This window comes from Leguminivora glycinivorella, chromosome 11, assembly GCF_023078275.1.
Source record: "Leguminivora glycinivorella isolate SPB_JAAS2020 chromosome 11, LegGlyc_1.1, whole genome shotgun sequence".
Taxonomy (NCBI): domain Eukaryota; kingdom Metazoa; phylum Arthropoda; class Insecta; order Lepidoptera; family Tortricidae; genus Leguminivora; species Leguminivora glycinivorella.
Window position 1 is genome coordinate 14,517,657 of NC_062981.1, and position 21,810 is coordinate 14,539,466.

The 21,810-nt window shown below is 37.3% G+C and overlaps 3 protein-coding genes across 3 annotated transcripts; 2 read left to right on the plus strand and 1 right to left on the minus strand.

Moving 5' to 3' along the window:
• Positions 1 to 220: 220 nt before the first annotated feature.
• LOC125231403 (U6 snRNA-associated Sm-like protein LSm7) lies at positions 221 to 1,187 on the plus strand. Its single transcript, XM_048136850.1, has 3 exons — positions 221 to 407; positions 494 to 677; positions 996 to 1,187. The coding sequence occupies exons 1-3, from the start codon at positions 372 to 374 to the stop codon at positions 1,133 to 1,135; spliced, it is 360 nt and encodes a 119-aa protein (XP_047992807.1). The 5' UTR covers positions 221 to 371; the 3' UTR covers positions 1,136 to 1,187.
• Positions 1,188 to 1,240: 53 nt separating this feature from the next.
• On the minus strand, positions 1,241 to 16,123 carry LOC125231402 (chitin deacetylase 1-like). Its single transcript, XM_048136849.1, is given in 10 exon segments — positions 1,241 to 1,946; positions 3,395 to 3,528; positions 3,531 to 3,647; positions 5,307 to 5,464; positions 5,878 to 5,997; positions 7,723 to 7,928; positions 8,358 to 8,483; positions 10,102 to 10,238; positions 10,729 to 10,901; positions 15,767 to 16,123. Coding segments are annotated over 10 exon segments (1,791 nt in total). The 5' UTR covers positions 16,108 to 16,123; the 3' UTR covers positions 1,241 to 1,667.
• Positions 16,124 to 17,088: 965 nt separating this feature from the next.
• Positions 17,089 to 21,542, plus strand: LOC125231047 (chitinase domain-containing protein 1). The gene is made up of 6 exons (XM_048136389.1): positions 17,089 to 17,459; positions 17,834 to 18,014; positions 18,283 to 18,489; positions 18,872 to 19,033; positions 20,065 to 20,302; positions 20,764 to 21,542. Exons 1-6 carry the CDS (start codon positions 17,205 to 17,207, stop codon positions 20,903 to 20,905), a joined length of 1,185 nt encoding a protein of 394 aa, XP_047992346.1. The 5' UTR covers positions 17,089 to 17,204; the 3' UTR covers positions 20,906 to 21,542.
• The last annotated feature ends 268 nt before the right edge of the window (positions 21,543 to 21,810 follow it).

Sequence of the window (21,810 nt, forward strand, 5' to 3'; positions counted from 1 at the left end):
AAATAATACAAATGTAATAAAACCTTTTTATATAACAGAATTGATAAATAAGTTAGCAAAAGATCTTTTACACTAAATTATGTCCCATTTCGCTTGTAAATTACTTCGTAATACTTATGATCTGCATTTTTGTGAAATAATAATTACTTTGTATTCACATTCGTTCAGAAACTGATTATTTCCCTCCAATATTGACATTAACGATTCATTGTTTGATTGACAGCTGCCGTTCGTGTTCAACATAACCTGAAAATTATTGTTTTGATTTGAACTTATATTTTTGTAATTCGTTACCATTTGCATGCAAATACAGCTAAAACCGGCAGTAAAGCTTTTCAAACCAGCGAATTATTGATTAATATTGTCGTATAATGGCTTCAAAAGAAGGAGGCGGTGATAAGGCAAAGGTAATCAAAACAATATTTGTATGGGACACTGCATTGAGTATTCCTCTTGCGTTTCACAATTATTTACATTTCTACCTCACTCATAGGGTCCTCAAGGAGCAGGAGACGGAAAAGAGAAGCGAAGGAAAGAGTCTATTCTCGACTTGAGTAAATACTTGGAGAAGAGTATACGAGTAAAGTTTGCCGGAGGTCGAGAGGCCGCCGGCATTTTGAAGGGTTATGATCCGCTGCTCAACTTGGTGCTCGACAACACCACAGAATTTCTAAGAGGTATGTTGAAACCCACCAGTACAAAACAAGTAGGAATTGTTATGTGATATTATACTTTTTAAGTTATAGTTATATCTATCAAACTTTTAATTAAAATGTATAGCAAACTAAAGGCCTTAATTGCACTATTTGCATAGCTGATGAGGTCTGCAATGACATTGAAAATGTGTAAGTTTTTTATGAATAAAATTGCTGGCTTATCTTTTTTAGTACAATCTTTCTATTAACCAGCATTCATGTCATGTATCTCCATGTTTTGTTGTATCCATAAGATATTTTACATTAGGGTTTTTGATAATTTTTATTTTTGTTTTCCAGATCCTGATGACCCTTACAAACTGTTAGATGACACTAGAGCATTAGGACTAGTGGTGTGCCGAGGAACCTCTGTGGTGCTGATCTGTCCCATGGATGGAATGGAAGCCATTCCAAACCCCTTCATCACTCAGGAAGGATAGTGTAATGTATCTTTTATATATTATAAGTCTACATTAAATAATTTAAGGACCACTCTGTAGTTTGAAATCAAAACCAACAACAAATATTAGTTTAATTTATTTATCTACAATCAATAAATTATTGCACACAAGCTTAACATTTAAAAAACCTATTACATTAAATAATACTATGGAACAACCATGTCCAAATCATTCATCAAGTCTTCTGCTCCACTGGTAACTTAAGTCATAAGTTATAGCATATTTACTAACTGAACACACTTAACTTACTATTGGTATACTTTGGGGACTACGACATATACAAAACGGTCTTCTTTAGTAGAGATGAGACAATAAGAATTGCTTATACATAATCTACAAAAATCTCTTATTTACAAAATTTACATCTAAAGTTTTGCCAACCTGTTGGGTTTATCAAAAGCAAAAAAATTGTCACATACCACAGACTCAAAACTTTTAGAATGCCCAAAAGTAATATCAACAGTGATTTAATTGTGTATTTGTGTCAGTGATGGTATATTATTTTTGAATATTAATCTAATCCAAACTCATTTCTTATCCATGGATAACTCTGTGGACAACCCTGGCATGTTATCATATACTTATCATGTTGTAAAACTTTTGACTGAAGTTTGCAAGTCCTCGGCTTATGGCAGGCGTATTCAACATCGTCCAAACTTTGGTTTTTGTACTGCCACGGTTCAAACTTGTTTATATGGAGCACTGGTGTTGGCCGTTTCATCCATTCAATGGCTTGCTTGTTTGTCACGAAGTACACGTCAGGCAGTTTCATTAGTTCACTAATGAATTTCTGTAAAAGGACATCACATTTAGATCTGATATCTATGCAATTCTTACACATAGTTTGAGGCTCCCGAACTATCATTTTTGGAACTTTATGTTTCCCAAATTAGTTTGTGTAAACTGACAACAGACAAATCCTTGAACAAAGACATACAGAGAGCTGCCCATGTTGAAAAATCGACTTGAACAAAGAAAGTAGCAAAGTAGTATGTAGTCATCGTTAAAAATACCTATTGGATTAGACTAAATAGGTATTAAGCACCTAAAGAATTTTTGTCAGTAAAGTGTTTAGGGTTTAGAAATCAAAATTTTATGTAATGTATGACCATTTCGTAATAAAATCGTGTTTCAATATTAGTTAAGCGTCTTAGATATTTGGTAATCCATACTTCCATACTAATATTATAAATGGGAAAGTGTGTGCGTCTGTTTGTTTGTCCGTTTTTCACGGCAAAACGGAGCGACGAATTGTCGTGATTTTTTAGGTGGAGATAGTTGAAGGGCATAGCTGGGCATTAACTCGTTAATCCGTTAATCGTTAATTAACGAAGTTAACATTTCGATTAACGAATTAACTTTTAAGTTAACTTTAGAAAATGTTAACGGATTCGTTAACTTCCGTTAAATTTCATAGAGTCCGTTAACCAGCACCCCAAGCGGCTCGCTGCGCCGCGAAAACCACGTTGTTATACTGCTACTGAAAAAGCTCATAGTACGGCAAAACCTAGGTTTTATCGGTAAAAGCAGATCCGTCGGTTATAAAACAGTCTAAAGACCAATTAGCGACTTTGGATCACTTATTCGAGATCTTCTAAATCTTATTAGGCGTGCTAGATCGATCACTAACCTGGGAATAGAGTGCAATCATCAGGCATGACAGACAAATCGCGCAACCGACGCATCGAGAGTCCGGCGCGGGCCTTATATTACTCTACCAAGTTATTGTGGCCCACAACATCAAGTTGTCATCTCAAATCTCAATCTGAAGAACCGACACACCACGATCGCGACCGCATGAATGACCCAATAATTACCAATCCGAAGTAAAACCTAGGATTTAGCCAACCAACGGCGGTAAAAGCCCGAAGAGACCGTAATTATTACATTTCGGTTTTTTACCAATTGGCGTCACATGTTTTAATGCTTTTTGGTGGATACTTAGTAAATATAAATACATAATACCTACAGTGGAGTCCTATTTTTATGACGTGTTAACGGATTATCGATTAACTTTAACTTCCGTTAAATCTACCGAAATGTATCGCTTTAACGATTAACGAAGTTAAGTTTTTAAGTAACGGATTAACGATTATCGAAGTTAACTATTTGATTAACGGTGCCCAGCTATGTTGAAGGGATGGAGAGTGACATAGGCTACTTTTGTCTCTTTCTAACGCGAGCGAAGCCGCGGGCAAAAGCTAGTATCTAATACATAAATAGCATATAGGTACCTACCTTAAATGCATGCAAATATTCCGCATTTTTCAACCACGTAGAGTTCAAATGGATGCCGAAAGGCGCTCTGTTCTTCAAATAATGCCTTTTAAAGTTGCTGACCAGGGTATCATACACCTCTTATCTGTCAACTTGGGGCAATGGTCCAGGGTCGTACAGACTTCCTCGCCTTCCTTCCCTGCATCGTTCAGGAATGGGTTTATGGGCATCTCCCATAGGCCGGCGTAGCTCCGGGTAGGGCAGTACTGGTTTCCTAATAAAGAAAAATAGTTTTAATTGGATGTGGGTCTAAAATACAGTTTGCAGGCTTTGTCTGAGTTGATTCAAGAAAAGATCGTGACAGCCATCATCTCAAACACCGGTATGTTTGCGTCCTAGGTATATAAGATAATAAATCATAACAAAGAAATAATTGTGTCGATCTGTAGATTATCAGCGCGTGACGATAAACATACGTTAGAGCTAACATGTGGCTAAAGAACTACGTCTTTATAGGTGACGGATGACCGGCACAATTTAGCCTGCTAGGTTGTGCCTAAAAAGGTCGTACAATGTACATGGTGTTCATTTATTCTATAGTGTCTCACTGACCCTACGGTCACGAAATTTGTATACCTAGGTCAAGGTGCCTACTTTAGCCACTTTAGGTGCGGTGTATTTAAGCCCGTGTTCTACTTTTATCACCAAGGATCGGACAAACGCCCGTCATTTCGAAAATGTAACCCTGTTCCGTACAGCAGAGACTTCCTTATGTTAATAAAAAAATTGTAAGTGTTTTATAAATTTATTGGACCATATAATTTATATCCAGTGACAAATTAGTTAATGATTATTATTACGAAAATTACTTTCGCCAATAAAATAGAATGACCAAATTTTTTTCTAAATTTTCAGGTGTGAGCCTATAACGACGTGAATTTAGGACCCATTTATGCGTTGAAAAAGTCCGTTCACAGTCTACGGACGTCATAGGGGCATATGTAATCGTTGACATTGGTATATTGTTCTCCCAATATGATTGTGCCTCGGAGTTAATTTTCTCATGAATTTCGAAAAATTTGTTTCCGCAATTCGAAAGATTAAGAAATTAATAAAAATCCCCAGTTTAAAAAAAGATTTTCTGTACATAAAAAAATATTTCCAAGTCATCCCACAAAAAATTCTTGAACTACAAAGGACGAAGTTACACATAAAAAAAGCATTTAAAATTGTTAAGGACATAAGGACTGTTTTACAAAATATTCCCGGGAGTTTTAGATCTACAGCTATGTCAAAATTTCAAGCAATTTTTAATAGGAATCCTGACTACATCACCGTGAAACAAATTCATGAGAAAATTAACTCCGAGGCACAATCATATTGGGAGAACAATATACCAATGTCAACGATTACATATGCCCCTATGACGTCCGTAGACTGTGAACGGACTTTTTCAACGCATAAATGGGTCCTAAATTCACGTCGTTATAGGCTCACACCTGAAAATTTAGAAATTTGGTTTGGTCATTCTATTTTATTGGCGAAAGTAATTTTCGTAATAATAATCATTAACTAATTTGTCACTGGATATAAATTATATGGTCCAATAAATTTATAAAACACTTACAATTTTTTTATTAACATAAGGAAGTCTCTGCTGTACGGAACAGGGTTACATTTTCGAAATGACGGGCGTTTGTCCGATCCTTGGAGATCACAAGTGTTTCATCGATTCGATCGATCGTTCGATGTCAACGTTGACCAGACAAATCGATGTATCTATGTAGACGCAATCGATCGACGTTAACTCACCGACGACGTAACAACCTATGGCTGTTTACGCGAGTCTTCCCTAATCGTCATCAGCTACACCAAGTAATTCGTAGGAAAATTACCCTATCCTTCAGTAATAAACAAGCAAAAAAATGCTTACCGGAACACTTATGCGGCATTTTGTAGTCGAGCGTGTATGGCCAGTAGGGCGGGTCGGATACGGGCGCAACCGCCGTCGCATCGTACACGAATCCGAATTCTTGCATCATAAGGAACTGGCGGTTCCAACCCAATGACAGGTGAGGGACGCGGAGCCCCCTGAAACAAATGAATGTCGTTATAAAGATACTCTCTATTGCACTACCTTTGACTGATGACTGACAATAAGTTACTTCACTACAACTTATACCTCAGCCAAAAAAATCCTGTCTCACAAGACACAGCTGAACTGGGACCTGATGTGGCCTGCAAATTATGCCGGACCGATACCGACTTCAAATCTTCAGAAAATATCGCATTTTCATTTACAGCACCTCCGGTGTTATGTGTGTCTATGGGTGTCAGCAATATCGCTTACCATCAGACGATCCGTCTGATCGTTTACGTCCTACATCATAATAAAGGCTAGGTCAGAAGTTTTCACTGTCCCGTGGTCCTTCGAGCCAGCTTCAAAACGCTCGTTACCTTTAGAAGTCATTGAAGTATAGTGTTCTTGACGTTCTTGTATTTACCTGAAATCTTCCATGCGTACTTTAGCGAATCTGTTGATAATGTTCGCTTGGCCGACCATCTCATCGAACCAATCCTCTACAGTGGCGTTTTTCGACCACCATTCCTCGGGACCACGATTTCTGTAATCAAAAGGTCATTTTAATGTTTGGCGTGGGCGTTGTGGCTTGTATTTATTTAATTATCGTCTTGTTATATTTCTTGCACCTATTAGCTCTTATTGATCTCTGTTTGGCCCAAAGGTTAGCTGGTAGAGAATGCCTTTTGGTATTAAGTTCGCCTTTTGTACATTTTTTTTACTGTACAATAAAGTTTAAATAAATAAATAAATTATTCATTCTAAAATTGGGAAGGGAACAATTATAACACTAACAACAATTACACAATTAATTTTATCGCAGCCTTTACCATTTCCAAAGTTTCTTAGGTTTCCTTTATAGATTGAAGATGATAGGTAAATGTAAATACCTACTGGAATGGAATGGAACCAATATTTATCGTATGCGTAGGTACGTATTTTGTTTAAATTGTTTGTCTTTTACTTGATACAAAAATAATTTCACTCAAACCAATATGGCGCCAATCTTAATAATATATCATTACGTCAAATTTTCATTAGAAATAATTGAGATCAAAGACCTATATAACTCCATCTAGACGGATAAAGTCTAAGAAAAAAACGTACCTCAGTACCATATAGATAAAGCAGTGGTGACCTAGATGGCGTTACACCTTTGGGGTAGGCTCAGCTAGATGGCGCTAATATTAAAATTTGACATTTTAAAACATATCAAGCTCAGAATATGGGCCAAATTGTCAAAACTGAGGTTCAAAAGTTTTAAGCCTGTGTGGAGAGATGGCAGTCTATGCACTGTGATTACACATTTTGCTTTGACAGTAACGCTCTTTAATACTCGATCCTCTTTGTTGAGATGTAACCTGAGTGGGTGGATTGGAATGGCATAAAATTTGAATGCAATACAATAATCTTGAAATGATGTAACTTCGTATCATGTCCAACGTTCCATTCATAGTGTCTAACATGTGTTGGTGATCAGTGAAGGAAATTACAACACATATGTATTGGGAAATGATGAAATTGGCAATTCCCCATTTATTGTAAATATATGGACAAGAAAAACGACATACTTATGAAACAAAGCTAATGACGATGTATAATTAACACGTTGATACTACAGGCCCCCTGTAAAATCACCATCGATGAAAATGTCGCTCGTATCTACTTGAACCAGCCGACCTAATAGCCTCAGTGACGATCATTCAATCAATACCCAAGACCCCAGAACGATAGATATAGTTAACTAATAAGATAGTAACTTATCTAGACGGTGCAGTTATGGAAATAGTCATCTGAATTTACATCGGGTTTAGGTGCCGAATGGCATTTCTGCGACGCGAAACGAAAACGAAACGCCGCGAAAGGTAGTCTGGCTCTGTCGCGCCAATACGCACGAGCGATAGAGATAGATATCTCCGAGAGTTTCGTTTCGTGAGCGTTTGTGCCATTCGGCTACGCACCCTGGAGTGAACAAGTATTATGTTAACTAACTATTTACGTAATAGAGTTGACAGCGATCATGCCCCTCGTTCCACAGTTTCTGCATATGTCTTTAGTTGGTAATGTTCGGTTTACTGATGCGGGATGAAGAATGTCGCCTTTATATCGTCTCGTTGGGTGGACGACATTTGAAAAACTCCGGGCACCTCTGGATGAGACCAGCCCAGGACCGGGATAAGTGGCGTACACGAAGGGAGGCCTATGCTCAGCAGTGGGCGATTAACGATGATTATGGTGATGATGCTAATGATTTGAACATAAAACTTACGTAATAGAGTTGACAGCGATCTCATGTCCCTCGTTCCACAGCTTCTGAACATGTCTGTAGTTGGTATATTGATGTGGGATGAAGAAAGTAGCCTTTATATTGCATCCGTTTGGGTTCCGGCGCTCGGTGAACAGGTGCTTTGCGAACACGTCCCAGTTCTCGTGATTCACTGGGCCGTGGAAGGTCAGGAGGATCATTTGAGGAGTCTACAACAGAATAACAATACAAAGTAAACTGTTTTAGTTTATTAATGATTAAGGGTTAGAACTTTTCTTCATATCACACAGCAGCTTTTCTTCTAGTTCCTACGTGACACATGTGGTTATCGTCAGGTTATCACAGTGATGCGGACTTTAATTTCAGCGCGGTGTAGGCTGAAAGCTTAATCTCATCCTAAATGATACAGCTACATCCTTATTTAGACTTACTTAAGAAATGTATTGATTGGGTTTTCTCAAGAGCTTGTAGACATTTAGGGTTTCTATCTGTGTCGTTCCAGATTTATCTTTCATCTCTTATTACGGCTAGGATATAAAATTTCTACTTACAACATGCCTTTTTTACGACGTTACCGATTGTTGTGAGGTGTGGCGCGATATCAAAATATCTTGTTTGAATTGTATGTATTATTTTACCTGATTTGGAATTAAACCACCAGGGATCTCAGTCCCGGTTTTGGTGCAAAAGCAGTCCGGCAGCTGACACAGTCCCGTGTCGCAGGGCGCCGCAGAATTAGGGTCGTACTGCACGTCGCACCAGCCCTGGAATAATCCTTGATGAGCATCAGAGTTCGTGAATCGTGAAGGCCTGTCGACATTATCATCATTAATCTGTGCGGAAAGAAAAAGGAGCACAGAAATGTATACAGCCCCTTAACCACGACTCCTCTCTTTCCGAATAGACTATGACTTGACTACGTGACGTAAAACATATGTCGAAGTATGAGGAAAATAGCTCACCCTGACCGACCTCTGTTGATCAGAGAGAGAAAGTAATAGCAGTCATGTTGCACCTATTACATGGATAATTTTAGAGATTGCTTTTTTGCTGTGGATGGTAAACACGGATGATACGATTATTTATAAAACTCGAAGTACTAGAAACTTGCTGAAGATTTGTATCACGCGTTTGGTGTCAGCTCTTGTAAATCAGTGTGTGTCAGTGTTTACTCGTAGGTATATGAAAATATTCAGGAGTCAACGAGAAGAATAATATATATAAGAATAATATATTCATCCTTGTCTAAGGGTAACTCAGGGAAATATTTATTAGTTTTCCGTCACGAAAGCACGTAGCGTAGATATGAAAAGTTTGAGGGGGTTCGGAGAGCGAAATTGTTTTCATATTAAATAAATAACACTATTTGACGATGTATCATACAGATAGGGGACAAGTTGGACAGTTCTCTATCAGCGTTGAATAGGATTTCATGACTCGGTTGAAACAAAATTATGTATCTATCTGGGTGAATCTATAAATGGGCAACTGGAGTGAACCATCTAGTACTACTTTTTCTTTGCAAAGTTGAGTCGTTACGTGTGATCTAGAGAAAGCTGACTGGACACTTGGGCACCAGTATCAACAGATAAACAACGCTTACTTGACCTACGCGACTTGAATAACATGTCTTGTGTTGGATAACTTTGATTAAAATTCAAATAAACTCGAATCAATTGGTAAATCGATCAGAATTTAATCGAAATGAAGTTGCAGGTCCGCTCGCTCTAGGTTTAGAAAATGTTTGCCATTGCCACTTGATCGACAAACATTTTCGCACTTAGGTGTGTGGAGATCAACCCAATAAGTTTTACTGCGAGCGCGGCGACTTTTGCGGGTTCTTTATTGGTCTACTTTGGATTTACATATTTTAATGTATCTTTAGTTGCAGCGTTGCAGTAAAACATTACAGTTGAAGGTTGTTTTACTTTACTAGCGTAGCGCGATTAACGAATTGATGATAACATTGATAACAGATACCTAATGTAAACAACCGCGAAGCATTAAATACAACGACGCAGTAAAATGCTTGTCGAAGACGTCATCAGTGTCATCACCGTGGTTAAGCTGTGTCAGGCATGTCTAATGGCGTGTGCTTGGAATAGCCGCCGCCGCGATGCCTGAAGATGGGTTTCCACATGACTTGAAACATTTCGCTAAACGTGATGTTTGTATTGACGTGAGTAGGGTAAACTCGCTTCATTCGGTGACACGCCTAATTCGGTGAAACAACCAAAAATCATCTTCCGGAATAGTGCTTCAAAGCTTGTATCACCGAATTAGGCGTGTCACCGAATGAGGCGAGTTTACCCTACATCCCCATATATTTCAATAATTTTATAGTTTGTTAGATTTTTGAGGAGTTGGAGACCAGATATTTACTTCATCAGAGGAGTCAGCGCAGTCGTTGGATCCATCGCAGAAGTACTCCGCAGGCACGCAGTTTCCGTTAGCGCAGGCGAGGTGGGTCTCGTTGGCGCATGGGCCGTTTTCCAGCAGGGGCTTCGGAATATGTGTCTCTGGAACAAACGTTGTTAATTTGGCATTCGTATTTAGGTACCAGATGCAGAGCTGGCTTAAAATCTGATATGAACATGGTGAGAATTCTTGTGAGAATGGTTTTAAATCGGGACGAATATGAATTCTGAAATTGAAAATATTTCCCGGATGGTCAGATCAGATCCCTTCTGGGTCAACACTCTTCTAGGTAGGGATTTTGAATAAATTTTTGGGCATATATTTGCATCAAATCTAGGTACAGTCAAGTTCAGAAATATGTATACATTTCGTCACCTTAACTCGTTGCAATAAGGTGAATAAATGTACACATATTTATGAACTTGACTGTACAGACACTGTGCAACTTACAGCGGAATATAGAATTCATTAACTGCACGTGCAAACCCAGGCTTTGGTTTGCAAATTAAATTACATAATAGTTCTACCTATGTACATTATTCGTCGCGTTTGTAAACGAAGTATGTGTTTCTTATAAAAGATTCAACTCACCAGTAGTGACGTCACAATTGTGAACATTCTGCGCTTGGTCACACAACTGTCGGTTCACGTCAAAAAGCAGTCCCGGGGAACAACGGAACTCGAAGACTTCGTTCTGGAGGCACAGGTAATATTTGGCGCACTCGTCGTTCGTCCACGTTGCCTGTTCCGGGCGATCCGGGTTTCTGGTTACAAAATTAGTAGGGCATTATTTGATAAGAAGGTAGGCTGTAAAAAAAAAGACTGTACCTACACAGCAAAAGCTATCAGTTTTAACTTTCATTCTTCAGCCAGTTCAGCTTATTAGAACTTTACTACTGTAGGTTTCTAAAACTGGTCCTTACGAACCGGACAAAACAATTGACTATCGATCAGTTTCTGAGACAACTCTAGGAAAGTTATCTACATAAATTCACGGTCATCAATCATCATTCATGCTTGAAGTTTCTCTCAAGGGCGGAAAAGCGCGTTCGAGCTTTGAAAACAAAAGACAATCAATCATAGAACAACAAAACTTCAGTAATATGAGACTTTCCTAGCATTCATATTTACATCGGGCTGGTAGCATTATGATTATCAATTAATATGGATTCCCTCATATCCGATTCCGTCTTTGTTGATGATACGTGACGTCAGTGTCCGTCTCTTTCAATCGCGGCGTTAAAATTTACATTTATTTTATCACGAGGTTAATCCATAATACGCCGATCGTATGAGAATATTGCACGGAGAGCGAAAGTTTCTCTGGACGGCGGAAATGTAGATGCGGCGGACGGTAGCGTCAGTCAAGGTTGCGGCGAAAGTCGAACGGGGTCGTTGAACTGCTGGGAAATTTGCAAACAGTTCGCGGGCAATATGACGTCATTGTCTTTTATACCTTTTTTTTTTTTATGGGTCTTAGCGCGATGGCGCACTGTTCCTGCCACATCATGTTATATAACATTTATAATAGAGATGGGCCGAATATGGACTTTGCCGAATACGAATATTCGGCCGAACATTTTCGGTTCAGCTCTTACCGAACCGAACATTCGGCCGAATATTCGGTTACGCCATATTTTTAAAGCGAATGTTAAGATGAAAACTCAGCAATTCCCGTCAACTTTGTACAATGCCACGTCAGCAAATTTTAATTGATCCTATTTTGTTACCAACATTTAGTAATATAATTCGACTTTCGTAAGATATATACAGGATAATTGTTATAATTAAGAAAATATAGATACTAGAGAACCTTAATGACGAAATAAAACTTAATAAAATCTCAATTAATCAACAAAATCTTGGTAACAAAATAGGAATTAATAAAAACAAATTTAACTTTTCCCTTAATTTTTGTACAAAGTTGACGGGAATTGCTGAACTATGAAATGATTGATAATGTTTATAACATACTACAACTATGTTCTTATGGTTTAGTGGATAACTAAAACTTAGTTAAAACAACTCTGAACTCTTCTCAACTCTTAAACTACGGTTTTTTAACTTTTTTACAAAATCATTGTGTTTATATTTTGACGCATTTTAAATAGTTCCTTAGAAAGCTACTAAAATAGGAGCTTATTATCCAATGGAATAAGTAAGATCTTCATTAGTTATTTACTTTGTTTATTCGGTAAATATTCGGCAATGCAACCGAACTATTCGGCCGAATACGAACATTGAAAAACTTGCCGAATATGCCGAATACCGAATACTTACCGAATATTCGGCCCATCTCTAATTTATAACATCCCAGTGTTGGAGCACCATTAATTGCATATATCAATCATATCACACATAGGACAAGTATGTTTTATTTTTCACCATAGTCACTGGGTCACTGAATACACATAACACTGATCATTTAAAAATAGGCAACTTACTGTAGGTACTTAAAATAAAATATTTTATACCATGCACGAAATAAAGCATCAGATATTATAAGAAAAAAAAAGGACAGGAGTTATTTTTAACTCCAATTTACATTTTATAAATCAGATAGAAATATGTAAAGTAAATCCGTTGACCGTGACGTCACTCAATCCGATTTCATATTAATTCCATATTAGCAAGTCGTTCAAAATCGTTTTGACAGTTCTTAAAAAGAAGCTGATTTGACTAGGAGGAAAGTAGCCTAATTATACATGGTGTTCATACCTTAGGTACTAAAATATAATAGTATTAGAGATTCGTTTAAGGACAACATTTTTAATCGGTATACGATGCCTAATATGTCTAATTTGAAATTTAAGACTAACTCTACTTTAGACTTTTTTGCATGTTGTTTTACATTGAACATTTTGAGATTATTTTTGGCGTAATTTTTTTTCTACTATTTTTTAATAGGAATCTGATGTCGGTTATACACAGATCCCCGCTTTTTTGTAAACCTCGTAGATTTCATAAAATATGCCCAATTTCAAATGCCTAATGCCTACTTGTGTTTAACATACATAGTTAACCTAAACGGTTAAGTAAAATGATGAAACTAAAAGGTTAGTGGTTACGATGCGCCTGCACCTTTAATGCTCTTTGACCGCAGATCGTGATAAACGTTATAGCTATGGTATAGATCCGTTAACGTAATCTGATGGTATTTTGCAGCTAATATTGTAATAGACTAGGGTAAACGCAGCTATTAACGCTCCATCGAAAATCGGAAGGTATTACCGATCTAATAAGTAATTCAATCAAGTCGTGGGTACCGAAGAAGAAGGACATTCCATACTGGCGCTTGCACTTTCAAGTAAGGATTTGACTTATCTAGCTAAGACGTTTATGTTAACAATTGACTATTTTACATTTACTTTTGTTGTTAATTATATTCAGTCATTTATAAATTATAGATTGGTTATCACGATTTGTTAAAAAACATCCATTAACATACATAAAACATGAAATTAAATTTGGGCGGTGATAGCTTCATCAGTTTTAGTAGTAGCAGCTATCAACGACCCATAGGTCGGTAATGACTATAACGTCATGTTAAGTTTTTTCTTTCTTTTACAATATTATTCTTTAGAAACATAAGTATGTTTATAGATTATTTGAGACCCAAATAATAGTTTTTTTCAAAAAGCTATTAACGACATACACATTTGTACTTAGTTTTCTTTTTTTGACGTTGTAAAGTTTACTAAAATAACAATATTTTTGGAAAACGGATATTGTGTAAGACATTGTTTGTGAAGGAGTTTTACCCTTAAAAACTGATTTTATGTCAAAAATTTTGAATATCACGTAATAACAAAGTGTTTAGTAGCCACAACAATAATAAAATAACAATAATAATGTTGTTTAATATGGGTCGGTCATACATTTTACGTTAGTGCTTACATATTCTTTCAACGACTCATAGAAATCGCTATTACAAAACCATGAGAAGGTATGACCGATCGTTCCTAAATAAGTAGTTACGTTGTTTCTAAGCTTGAAAAATACTGTTTTGTTTAAAATAACACAATATATAATTGTTTTGATTTGTGATTTCATTTTGTTTTATTTCTTAGTGGGCATGATAGACGTGAAAAATGTTATATGAATAGGTACAAAAGTATGTAGGAATAGGTACAATAGAAATGAATCTTCGATGACAATGCTGAACATGTTTTTAATAAATTACCCGTTACCTGTGGACTATGCCACTATACTAGGTGTTGCTGTACTGTGTACTCGCTGGGCGTTCAGGTAATTACTCATACTTATAACACAATCGGTAATAGCTGCTTAAAAATCGCTGATAGCTTCATATGCATTTTTATGGGTCGCTAATGGTAGCAATCGACTCAGTAATTTAAAAATAGATTTTTAATATCATAATGTTTCATTTGAGTACAAGTAACACAATATTTACCTTTTTTAATTATCATAGTATCACATATAATAGGAAAATAAAATGTTTGAACAACGTGTATACTTAATAATTAGACCCGATTGTAAAATTGCCTTAAGGGGGGCGTTAATAGCTGCGTTTACCCTAATAGATTAGATTGTCGCACAGTCAAGCATGCGGACAAAGTGCAAAAAGTATACTCATACTCATATTTATTAACATCAATTACAGGTCAAGCTTAGGCAGCGTCCCCACTTAGGCGTCGAGTGTCTCGCGGCGCGCAACGGACGTCTCCGCCACGCCGCCTGAATGTAATTCAAAAAACGTCTCCATGCCGCCTGGGAGCGCGTCTTACGTCCTTCCTACACAAAATGTACTGAGGAGACGTTTTATGAAATACATTCAGGCGGCGTGGCGGAGACGTCCGTTGCGCGCCGCAAGACATGCGTCTTATGAGTGTGGATGGTCCCTTACATATTATAATTACAATCACAGATCAATTCGTAAATTTATATATACTTTATAGAACATTGTTTATATTAATATAACGACATACCTATTGGTATTATTATAGATAGAATTAGACTATTGCCCATCTATAAGTATTTGATATATATGTATGTAATATGTCTGGGCGCTAGGTGGCACTTAACTTGCCTAAAATATCTCTCTATACCTATTAAATGTTTAGTTTAGCTTTCGTAAAATGCTGCATCTTGAATGAGTTTTTGTGTTATGTAATATATTATAAGTATGATAGGTACCTTACTAGAATTTCGTGCCTTAAAATGACCGGAAACACGCATTTATGCTATGTTATGAGTAACTGTCATTTTTCGACCAGTTTTTTAAAGTGGCCCGATTTCACTTCGCGATACTGAGATTACCGCGTAATGACATAATGATTTCTATTCGAAAGGTATGAAATTGTCGTCGATTATGTGTTAAGCTTTTCCTTTCTACCTTACCTACTACTCATTAATAACCAATTAATTTGTTTGGTTTCACATAAGAATTATTTTCCTACTCATCCATAGAAGCGCCTGCCGGGGTATTTTTAATTTAAAGTTTCGTTCGGTCATCCTATTAGGATTTAGGAAAACGATCATCATCATCTTAATTTTCAGAGGCGGAAAAACTGCCCTATTGCATCTTAGGTATTACTTAAATAGGTTTGGCTAGGTAAGTATGATTTTATTTATTAAGCTATAGAAAAACAATCTGTTGTAACCACACCTGTAAAATCTTCCATTTTCATGACACTTTAAATTACTGGTACTCCTTTTGCTTAGCACATGTTTCTTGCTTTTGTGCTTTCCATGCACTCCTGTAAGTAAATTCGAAAATAACTTCGCATATTCACTGACCGTACCGGTAGTTTGCTTGAAACCTTTAGGAACTTTTTTAATGTAAAGCAAATATTCAAATTGCTTCTCCGGCGAGAGCAATGGAAATTTGAGATCTTGGCCACGTAGCATTGTTAGTACATTTTTTTTACGATTAATGGGAAGTCCCTTTAATTTCGAACAACTACCTAAAGCCGCGCACAGGGCGAGGGTCGCGAGTAAGAGCCGCATGGTGCGGGTGCAGCGAGCTCTGTCTTGGAAGCACTGAGTTATCAACCAGTCGTTGTCGCTGTGGGGTTACTTTCTTCCACCTCCACGACGGCTGGCCGTTCGGTGAGCCGGAACGAATATGGCGACTTCGTTTTGTACGTGAGTAAAAGACATGTAGTTAGTACAATATACTACAATAGGGAACTTGACTGTTCTTATAATAAAATATTTTATACCATGCACGAAATAAAGCATCAGATAAATATACGAAAAATATGGATAGAAGGTTTTTTAAATCCAATTTCTATTTAATAAGTCAGGTAGAAATATATAAAGTAACTGAATTGACCGTGACGTCACTCAATTCGATTTCATATTAATTCCATATTAGCAAGACGTTGAAATTCGTTTTGACAGTTCTTAAAAAGAAGCTGATTTGCTAGTAGGCAATTAGCCTATAGCATGCTGCTAGTGCTGGTATACTATATTTCATGATGAGTGAAATTTAATCAGTGAATAAAATATGCACTAAGATACCTAGTATACCTACTGATTTTTGTACTATATCGACATTTCGAAGATAGGTATATACTACTACATATAATAAGAGTAGTTTGCAACTTAATCAAAACGTTATTATTAAGTTAACAAGCCATAGATCTTTGAATACAATCATAAATATCATAATACAATAATCTCCAGTTTTTATAAGTGTACAAAATTCGGATCGAAGGACCGGATACAATGTTAATTTTCGCGCACCACTCGCGCGGTAGTTTAACGGTCCTAAATGTAGATTCGTTTCATCACTCAACATGATTAAATAATGTGTAATAAGTTTCTGTAATATTTTTACTTTTATTTATTGCACATATTTAAAATCGTGCCAATATTAGGAAATGATCTGAAATTTTAATCTACTGATTTTTATCCGCTTTCAATGACCAACTCGAACTACTACGTATGGTTTGGACCAAACTCGGATGTTGACGTTTCGCTCACCAAGTCGTGGCCGGCGGCGGATTGATTGTTTTCACATCAGTCGATAAAATTTGCAATAACTATTTTCCGAGATAATATACTAATATTAAAACGTGGCGTGTAAATAAAAAAGAACAATGAAATGTTTTCAAATTATTCTGCATGTTATAGTGTTGCTATGTGTCTGTTTTGCGACATTATCACCACCGTCTGATAAGAAAGGACAGAAAGGTATAAAACCGCAGGAAGGCCCTCGAAAACACAATGTTTTGGACAGAAAATTAGTGAATGAAGCACCCTACATAAAAGACATCATAAAATATCATGCCACTTATCATCAAGACGTTTCTACAAAGAACTTTGAGAACATTGTGTTGGGATATGTAACGCCGGTATGTATTTCATGAAAATCATGAATGAATCCTACCTTATCATAGAATAATTAACCAGCGCTGCGGTAAGTTCAATCAAGAATTCTTAAAATCTGTGCTTGTTACTTTCCACAATATCACTTACATATGACATGAAAATAGGTTATGGGTTAATTGAGAAAGTTTTCAAAAATAAGAATAAGGGTTCCTTTCGTACCTTTTTGGTACGGAACCCTAAAAACAAGCATAGAACGAAATAATACAAAAAGCAGTTTTCTTGGCACTGTATGATCATATTCATGTAGGATAATCCTACAAGTAGTGTTATTCATATTCATTGCTAATCCTCCAATTTATTTTTACAAATTACAAAGCTAATAAGTCTCTTTTTTTAGTGGAACAACAAAGGCTATGATGTGGCCAAGACCTGGGCGCCCAAGTTCAACTACATCTCCCCGGTGTGGCTGCAGATCAAGCGGCAGAGCCCTAACATCTACATCATCTCGGGGCTGCATGATGTTGATCATGCGTGGATGAAATCTGTACGCCAAAAAGGATTTGATAGGAACTTAAAAAGTTAGTATTGTTTATGAGTAATTTGGTTTAGTAATATCTTGAGAGGCCTTATGGCATTCACAAAGTGGATCATTTCATATGGCTTGAAGCTTATGGGTCTTCTAAGAATTCATTTTATGACTCTGTCTGCAAACCTACACAATCATTCCTATTTACAGAGTGATTTTATTTCAAAATGGACAGGTTTTGTTTTAACACAAATGTGTTAATGTTTACTAGTTTATTACATTAGCTACTTCTTCATATACACAATCTTTTTCATTTGCAGTTCTGCCAAGAATCCTATTTGACAACTGGCAGATGTCAGACCTCAAGGCCTTCTTCATGGAGCCCTCGTCACTTTCAGAGCAGAAAGCGCTTATCGAAGAGGTAAAGAAAGCCTGCAAGCAGTGGAAGTTTGACGGAGTGGTGCTTGAGATGCTCTCGCAGGTCGGGAAGTACGCTGACCGCTCTGTTAAATTCATACAGCAGTTTGGTGAGTTCATGTCCTTTAGATTATTTAGTATTGTTTGGGTACAAAGCTTAAAACCCTCATCGGAGAGGTGAATAAATCCTGCTGCCGCTTATCAATTGAATAGTAAAAAATACACAATTTATACCAAATGTAGGCATCAAGATTGATCCTGAAAAATCTTGTAAGTTACCATCATCATCATCATGAGAGCCAGGGGTCCGCTTTGACAAGTAATGCCAAGATTTGGCGTAGGCACCAGTTTTACGAAAGCAACTGCCATCTGACCTTCCGATTCCAACCCGAAGGGTAACTAGGCCTTATTGGAAAATCTTGTAAGTTACCATTTCAAGGTATTTAAAAAATAAACATATAATATTTTTTATAATCTTGTATAATGTTACAGGTCTGGAAATGCAGGAAGACGACTTCAGTTTGATCCTAGTGTACCCACCTTTCAGGGGCTATCCTAGCGACGAGTTCTACATCCAGGCCTTCAACGATATCTACCCGTATGTCGAAGCCGTGTCTGTCATGACATATGACTTCTCTAGTCCACAGAAACCTGGTAAGGAACTACTTATATGAACTATATATTAAGATGATCAGCAGGGAGCGTACTTTACATGCCGATGACATTAATCTGACGTCACGCTCCGTATAGGGTGATCCCAAATAGTTTTATTGTAAATTATTAATCATTAGTCGTCAATCATTTTAATCGTGTACAAATCACTTCAAATACAGAAGTCCATTTACATGTGGCATAAATAATACCTACTTGAAATGTGAAACGTGAATAAAATTATTTGATTTGTTTTTATACATAAATTTAATTAAATAGTATTTATTAACAACACATTACAATAAATACGTAGAATAGAGAATTTCTCTCTAACGTAAAGCACACCATCCTTCTTGCATTCATTACCATGCAAAGAAATTCATAACTTAAAATGATTGATGACTAATGATTAATAATTTACAATAAAACAATTTGTGATCACCCTATATGGAGCGTGACGTCAAATTCATGTCATCGGCACGAAAAGTACGCTCCCTGATGATCAGTTAGGTCCTTGTGTGGCTCGTGTACCCTCCATTCAGAGGCTATCCTAGCGACGAGTTCTACATCCAGGCCTTCAACGATATCTACCGTACGACTTTTCTAGTCCACAGAAACCTGGTAAGGAACCATTTACATACATCAACTGCATAGGAAGACAATTTCAGTGATCCAAGTGTACAGGTACCCTTCAGGCCTCTGATATAGCCTTACTCCTACCTATGAATTCATACAGCCCTACAACAATATTTACTAGTATGTCGAAGCCATTTCCGTCATGATGTAGATAGATAGACAGATGGATAAATAGAGCGTCTGACTTTTCTAGTCCACAGAAATTCGGTAAACAAATATTTAGGTCAACTATGTAGGAAGATGTCTTTGATCCGAGTGTACTTTCCCTTTACAGAATATCATATCCCACAGATAAGTTCTTTATCCAGAAGAAAGTGCTTTGTGTTACATTATTGTAGGTACAAAATTACAGATCTTACACAGTACACAGAGTCTCAATTTGCACTGTATGATTCCAGGACCAAATGCGCCACTATATTGGATGAAGTTATGCATAGAAAAACTTATTGACAATGATGAAAATCCCGCGAAGCGCTCCAAAATCCTTCTCGGGCTGAATTTCTATGGCAACTCATATACTGCGAACGGCGGTGGCCCCATTGTTGGCACGGAGTATATTGAGTTATTGAAGAACGCCAAGGCGAACCAAGTGTTGACGTATAATAATAATACGGCGGAGAACTATGTTGAAATCCGGTGAGTTTTAGTAATTGACATAGAAACAGGCTTAGTAGTAAAAATCTTGTAGCAGAAAGTTTCATCGCTGTCAGCAACCGCTGCTGCCGTCCAAACCCCTTCGGCCGCGTACGTAACCAGTTGCGATCGAAGAATTTTATTTGCTGTATGAAGCCAACTACGATCGAAGAGAAATCTTCTATGGTAACTGGTTACGAACTGGTGATTACATACACATTTAAGACTAAAACATTTTGTCGTGCCGGGCGGTTCGGCTGATGGTAGTACATCAGTACCGAATTCGTAGTCGTCGATACAATAGTATCGTGGTTTGATTGGTTCTATAAGTGCATAACCCTGTGTTTTCGTTTCGTAGATAGGTATTTGCGCATAGCTTCATTTCTTATAATTTCCTATAACCACTTGCTGCACGTGGGTGTTTAAAGCATACAAAATTGCAAATAAAACCTCTCCTTTTTCAGGACATCGCAGGGCACAAAGAAGATATTCTTCCCCACACTCTACTCTATACAGAAGCGGCTAGAGTTAGCGCGCGAGTTTGGTACCGGCGTGGCCATATGGGAACTGGGACAGGGGCTAGACTACTTCTACGACCTCTTCTAATAATTAGAAGCCTAATTATTAGGGGCACTGTGCTAGTTTGCGTCCACACACCTTAGGGCACAAAGAAGATATTGTTCCCCACATTCTACTCAACAGAAGCCGCGAGAGTTTGGCTAGACTACTTCTACCTCTTCTAATCAGGGGCACTGTGCTAGTTTGCATCGAACATACCTTAGGGCACAAAGAAGATATTGTTCCCCACACTCTAATAGCCGAATACAGAAGCCGCGAGAGTTGGGCTAGACTACTTCTATGATCTCTTCTAATTACAATTACACACAAAGATATTGTTCCCCACACTACTCAATACAGAAGCCACGAGTGTTTAGCTAGACTAATCCTATGACCTCTTTTAATTAGGGGCACTAGGATAGTTTGCGTCCACACACCTTAGGGCAAGTCTTTTGTTCCAAGACTTCGCAGGGCACAAAGAAGATTTTGTTCCCCACACTCTACTCAATACAGAAGCGGCTAGATTAGTTTACTACCTCTTCTTATTATGGGCATTATGCTAGTGTGTAAGTGCGGCAAAGATTTATTCATAATTTCCTCAAATGGACGCAAACTAGCACTGGACGGAAACTAGCGCACTAAGTCTGTGTGATATTAACTTTAACTTGTAATAAATGTTTGTGTTAGTTTATTGGCCGTCTTTTTTTAGAACACCCGATTCCTCAAGAACCGTTTAAAGTTGAAAACAATCTACCATAATTTTGTCAGCAGAAGTGGCTGAAAAGGATGATTTTACTGAGTACCTAATCAAGATGAGGTAAGCAATATCAGATAATTTAGTATTCGAAACTTAGCTATTATCTTGATACAATTTGGTAAATCAGCACCAGCAGACGAACCAAGTCAATAGGTATCAAATCTGTGTTAAGCATAAGCGGTATAAAGTTAAAATC

Bases quoted from the DNA above. Each gene is read 5' to 3' on its own strand.
- LOC125231403 (XM_048136850.1), top strand. From the start codon at position 372: ATGGCTTCAAAAGAAGGAGGCGGTGATAAGGCAAAG. The intron at 408-493 runs GTAATCAAAACA...CCTCACTCATAG, and splicing joins GAGGCGGTGATAAGGCAAAG to GGTCCTCAAGGAGCAGGAGA. The intron at 678-995 runs GTATGTTGAAAC...TTTGTTTTCCAG, and splicing joins CACCACAGAATTTCTAAGAG to ATCCTGATGACCCTTACAAA.
- LOC125231047 (XM_048136389.1), top strand. From the start codon at position 17,205: ATGAAATGTTTTCAAATTATTCTGCATGTTATAGTGTTGCTATGTGTC. The intron at 19,034-20,064 runs GTAAGGAACTAC...GTATGATTCCAG, and splicing joins CTCTAGTCCACAGAAACCTG to GACCAAATGCGCCACTATAT. The intron at 20,303-20,763 runs GTGAGTTTTAGT...CTCCTTTTTCAG, and splicing joins GAGAACTATGTTGAAATCCG to GACATCGCAGGGCACAAAGA.